Below are 5932 nucleotides of genomic sequence, written 5' to 3'. Positions count from 1 at the left end.
ATAGTGAATATCAGACCTTCTTATACAGGTGAATTAATTAGTGTGAATCCATGATTGGTGTAGAAAGTGCACGTGATTAAGGTTTGTCTAGCAAACATCATTTCATTTACATATTATAAAAACAGTTATATCAGTGTTTATACATGTGTATAAAAAAGTGGATAAAAATAGAAATAGAAAAAGCTCGAGCCAGACGGCGAGTACATAGTAAGTCCATAGGTGAATATAAATAGTTAAATTCATTTGAAGCAGGCTTCATCTCACCACCCACAGAGTCAGAGATCGAACCAGGGCAGCTGTCAGCTGGATCATGTTGATGTTCAAACAACAAGACACCCATCAGAGTCAGGTGTAGGAGGAGCATGATAGGAGTAGTAGTAAGACACACAAACTTACCTGGGATCGCGTAACTTAGGTTGTTTTCCTTGCCTGGGTTGCGTGACCTGCAGGTATTTGGTAAAAGGTCCGAGTTTCATTCATCCTAAAACAAAACAAGAGTATAAGATCAGACATTATCTCAACTGTAAATCTGATTATGTGGTATACATTTTGTGGTGTCCCTGTAAAAAAATTTATGTAGGTGAGACTACATGGGATTTCAGAACCAGATTAACACAACATCGGTATAGTATCAGGAAACAAAAAATGGATCTTCCAGTCTCCAAACATTTTACTGAGGCCAAACATAATGAGAACGATCTTAAATGTATGATAGTGGACAGAATTGATATGCCTGCACGAGGGGGCGATCGACAACTTGCACTACATAAAAGAGAACTGCAGTGGATATTCAAGACTGACGCATTGGGTCCGGACGGACTCAATGTGGAATACAAAACATCTAAACACACAACTAGATGAGATGCGTACGTACTGGGTCTCTCCTGTAGCCTTGACTAACTAATCCAGGGTAAAAATTTATACATATTGGATCTTCGATATAATTTATTGTATCTTACTAATATTTATATTTTCTTTTTTAGATAATGTATGAAGTTATGAAGCGGACTCACTCACCACCTACTGATGTAAAGAGGAACCGAGGCAGCATGAATTCCATCTTTAATAAGTACCGAGGTAGCATTTATTTCCTCTTAAAGAGGATTTGAGGCAGCATTTGAAATTATCAAGTTGAGAGTTGCTTGCCACTATTCACACACAGCGATTTTAGCATGTTGGGCAACATGGAGTGATTTCTGGGAAAGGGGCTTGGAGTGGCCACAGGACGACGGGAGGATGCGGTACCGGAACACAATGCATGATCTGGGGTGTTGCACTTCCCTAAGAATTCGTCCCAAGTACCGAATATTGCCTATGTTTATTACGAAATGCCTAATGCTTATAACTGTGTATATAATCATGATATGCGTGTTGGCTGGTAAGTTAGACCGGTGTTTACAGATTGCGGTACTGGCGTGTTTTTTACCGCTGGGGTGATGCGATCTATCACTGAACTGACTGAGCAACACCAGCACTACTACTCCTATCATGCTCCTCCTACACCTGACTCTGATGGGTGTCTTGTTGTTTGAACATCAACATGATCCAGCTGACAGCTGCCCTGGTTCGATCTCTGACTCTGTGGGTGGTGAGATGAAGCCTGCTTCAAATGAATTTAACTATTTATATTCACCTATGGACTTACTATGTACTCGCCGTCTGGCTCGAGCTTTTTCTATTTCTATTTTTATCCACTTTTTTATACACATGTATAAACACTGATATAACTGTTTTTATAATATGTAAATGAAATGATGTTTGCTAGACAAACCTTAATCACGTGCACTTTCTACACCAATCATGGATTCACACTAATTAATTCACCTGTATAAGAAGGTCTGATATTCACTATGTTATTATGCTTGAAAAAGACGACGGAGGTCGTCGAAACGTCGCTATGTAACTGTTTGCTGTGCTGTTTCACAATGAAATAAATTCACTTTTCTTTGATACGACCGGTGTGCTGTGGGCGATTTCTATATCTATCAAGCAAGTCTTGTCAAGACTATACCTGCTGGCACCCAACTCAGCGACTTCAGTTGTGCTGCTCCAAGATATCGTTTTGGTATCTATCTATCTATCTAGAAACAGGAGAAAGCCGCACATCCAAAATTGCATGAGGCGGATGCTGCACGGAGTCAGTCCCCTGGCTTGGGGATCCCCAAAAGTATGTCCAGATATTCCTCAGCATCAAGCATCATAATCATGATGCTTGATAATTACCTTGTGAGGAGGTCGAAACGTCGCATCTTTTGTATCTTTTGTACTTTATGGAATAAATCACTTTTTCACCACCTATGCTGGCGTGCTGAGGAATATCTGGACATATCTATCTATCTATCTATCTATCTCCTATCTATCTGTCTATTATCCATCTATCTCCTATCTATCTCCTATCTATCTATCTCCTATCTATCTATCTATCTCCTATCTATCTATCTATCTATCTCCTATCTATCTATCTATCTATCTATCTCCTATCTATCTATCTATCTATCTCCTATCTATCTCCTATCTATCTGTCTATTATCCATCTATCTCCTATCTATCTCCTATCTATCTATCTCCTATCTATCTGTCTATTATCCATCTATCTCCTATCTATCTCCTATGTATCTATCTATCTCCTATGTATCTATCTATCTCCTATCTATCTATCTATCTCCTATCTCCCTATCTATCTATCTATCTATCTCCCTATCTATCTATCTATCTATCTATCTATCTATCTATCTCCTATCTATCTATCTATCTATCTATCTAGAAGTGTGACACTAATGTAAACAAAGACTTAATAATTTTTTATTCTCTTGTATTGTTAATATTTGCCTGTGATCCCTTATAGCGCTGCGCACCCCCTACTCTCTATCAGTCGGACCTTTATCTTTTTGGTCCTGTGTTCCTGTGTTGTTGAGCAGGCGGAGGACTCTCTGTACTCTCATCATCCTACACATCCCCACCACCGAGGACACACAGACCCCCTGGTGCGAAGCCTGAACAGCAGCTCTGAAGTCACAATTTGCCTAATGGAAATTTCATATGTTAAATGCAGCAGGACCTTACGATGGCTGCACCGCCCCTCCCAGAGGTCACACAACGTCCTTCACCTTAACGTTGTTCAAATAAGACACAATAAAAAAAATCTATACAAAAGGCAAAAACCACCTAGATGGTGAGTGTGTATAAGATGTGACAGGGAGGTGGATGTGGGGATGTCTCCTCTCCAAGCACATCCAGGGTTAAGCCTTGTTGGCCAGGTATTGAGTTGTCTTCTCTGGGCACATCCAGGGTTAAGCTTTGTTGGCCAGGTATTGAGGTCTCCTCTCCAGTCACATCCAGGGTTCAGCTTTGTTGGCCAGGTATTGATGTCTCCTCTCTGGTCACATCCAGGGTTAAGCCTTGTTGGCCGTGTACATAGACGGAGCCTCTGCGATGCTGCTTACTGCTGCGAATACATCCAGCAAATCCCTCCAGCCTGTGGTGCTGTATAATAGATGGGGGGCGGGGAGCCTCCTGCCGTGTGGCAGAGGGGGAGAGGCGTCTCTCTTAGACACCAGTCCATCCATCTGACCTGCCAAAGACGTCAAAATCAAATTAAGAGTTTCCAATCGGAGGACGCCGGGCTCCCGGACTCTCGGAGAGGAGCTGCTGCTGCTGGAGAACATCCGAGACTCTCCAGCCTCCCTATGTAGTGACAACCGCTGAGGATGAGAGAGCAGGCGCTCCCTCCTTCCATTGACACTCACCAGGACATTGGAGAGAACATTTTCTTACTTTGGGGACTGCCCTCAGAACCTTTTCACAAGTCCGAAAAATGCCCCGAGGATTTAGTCTCGACCGCCATGGTGACCTCACCCCCCGCACCCCCTGGCTGAGCCCCTCTGAAGTCTTGAAGCTGTTCGGGATGCTCGTCTTGGTCAACGTCACCCTTTCTTGCCCATTAAACTGTTACTGCCAAAACAAGACTGGCCTGGTGCAATGCCATGTCCTGGCGACTCAGCAGGAGATCCCAGAGGATGTCCCTCACTGGGTCGAGAACCTCTCACTCACCGGCAGCAATATAAGCGTCCTCCAAGGCTCCTTCTTCCGGTACGGGATGCACTTAACCAACCTAACCACCCTTCAACTCAGCAACAGCAACATCCAAGCCATAGAGTCCAAGACATTCATCGACCTTCCCAACTTGACCACCTTGGACCTTAGCAACAACCCCCTGGAATCCTTATCGAATGAAACTTTCTTTGGATTAAGCCAACTAGAAACCTTAAAGTTGAACAATGCCCTTCGAGAAGCATCTCAGAAGCAGCTCTTCAACTCTCCGTGGAGCGAAGCCTTAAGGAACCTCCGGACTTTACAACTTGGCGGCAATGACTTCCAAGCTTTCCCTAAGGACGTCTTGGATCTCAGAAGCTTGCAGAACATCTACCTCGGGAACAATTCTATTAAGACAATCGATAAGGAAACAATTTTACAACTCAAGGAGATGAAGGTTCGAGTCTATCTGAGCCCTAACCCCATAATCTGCGACTGTAGGACTCTGGAAATGATCCAGTGGCTGAAGAACACGTCTCAGAGCTCAGAAGCCCAAAGTCTCCAGTGCTTCTCCCCACCCAACCTGAACGGGACCCTGGTCTTCAACCTAAAGACTGAGAGTTTCAAGTGCATCAACGAGGAACTGGAGACGGCCTCCTACGTCTTCTTTGGGATAGTCCTGGCTCTGATAGGAGTGATATTTCTTATGGTCCTCTACCTGAACCGACGAGGGATTAAGAAGTGGCTCAATAACTTCCGAGAAGCCTGCAGGGACCAGATGGAGGGATATCACTACCGATACGAACAAGACTCTGACCCAAGGAGGTCCAATGCCTCTGGGATCTAACACTGGACACACTGGTCTCCAGACACCATGACTGGAATGTTCTTACTATTTATTGAAATGCAATGAGGAATGAAGTCATAACATGTATATAGTGTATATGTATCCTGTAGAGTTACCCTGTATATACTGTACGGAATACAGGTCACATCCTAGAAAGCCTGGTGAGTAGAATTCATTGTGGGATGCGTCAGACGGCAGGAGCTGGGACTCCCTGAGATACATCCCATGCAGATCTCTCAAGGACTACACCAGTAACAGCGCCACCACTCGACTTCTGATGGAACTGCATGGGATGTACCCAAGGTGGAGTATGACCACAAGAAGGTGCAGAAGGGAATAGGGTTCATATCGGTTATTGGACCTGGGATAGAGGCAGCACTCTGCTACAGGGAGTACTTCATAGCAGGAGTCTTAGGTGGAGCATGAGCACAAGAAGGCGCAGAGAGTACTACTGTCCATAGAGAGTTCTTTCTGTATGTGCAAGAGGAAGAGAGCCCCCCCCCCCCCCCCACTCTGCACCGGGGGGAACTGCAAAGGATATCCCCATGGGAGAGCATGACCACAAGAATAAGAAGAGGAGTAAGGATAATGTACACGGGGGAAACATATACTATGCTAGATGGATAATAGATAGATAGATAGATAGATAATAGATAGATAGGAGATAGATAGATAGATAGATAGATAGGAGATAGATAGATAGATAGATAGATAGATAGATAGATAGATAGCAGATAGATAGGAGATAGATAGATAGGAGATAGATAGATAGATAGATAGATAGATAGGAGATAGGAGATAGATAGATAGATAGATAGGAGATAGATAGATAGATAGATAGTGTATAGATAGATAGATAGATAGATAGATAGATAGATAGATAGATAGATAGATAGATAGGAGATAGATAGATAGGAGATAGATAGATAGGAGATAGATAGATAGATAGATATATAGATATATAGATAGATAGGAGATAGATAATAGATAGATAGATAGGAGATAGATAGATAGATAGATAGATAGATAGGAGATAGATAGATAGATAGATAG

At 43.1% G+C, this 5932-nt stretch overlaps 1 protein-coding gene across 1 annotated transcript; it reads left to right on the top strand.

Moving 5' to 3' along the window:
• The first annotated feature begins 3623 nt into the window (after window positions 1–3623).
• Window positions 3624–5010, top strand: TPBGL (trophoblast glycoprotein like). The gene has a single exon (XM_069971919.1). It carries the CDS (start codon window positions 3815–3817, stop codon window positions 4877–4879), a length of 1065 nt encoding a protein of 354 aa, XP_069828020.1. The 5' UTR covers window positions 3624–3814; the 3' UTR covers window positions 4880–5010.
• The last annotated feature ends 922 nt before the right edge of the window (window positions 5011–5932 follow it).

Source organism: Dendropsophus ebraccatus, chromosome 5, assembly GCF_027789765.1.
Source record: "Dendropsophus ebraccatus isolate aDenEbr1 chromosome 5, aDenEbr1.pat, whole genome shotgun sequence".
Taxonomy (NCBI): domain Eukaryota; kingdom Metazoa; phylum Chordata; class Amphibia; order Anura; family Hylidae; genus Dendropsophus; species Dendropsophus ebraccatus.
The sequence above is the reverse complement of the archived record's forward strand: the minus strand, read 5'-3'. Positions and strand labels throughout refer to the sequence as shown.

Coding starts and splice junctions, on each gene's coding strand:
- TPBGL (XM_069971919.1), top strand. CDS start 3,815: ATGCCCCGAGGATTTAGTCTCGACCGCCATGGTGACCTCACCCCCCGC.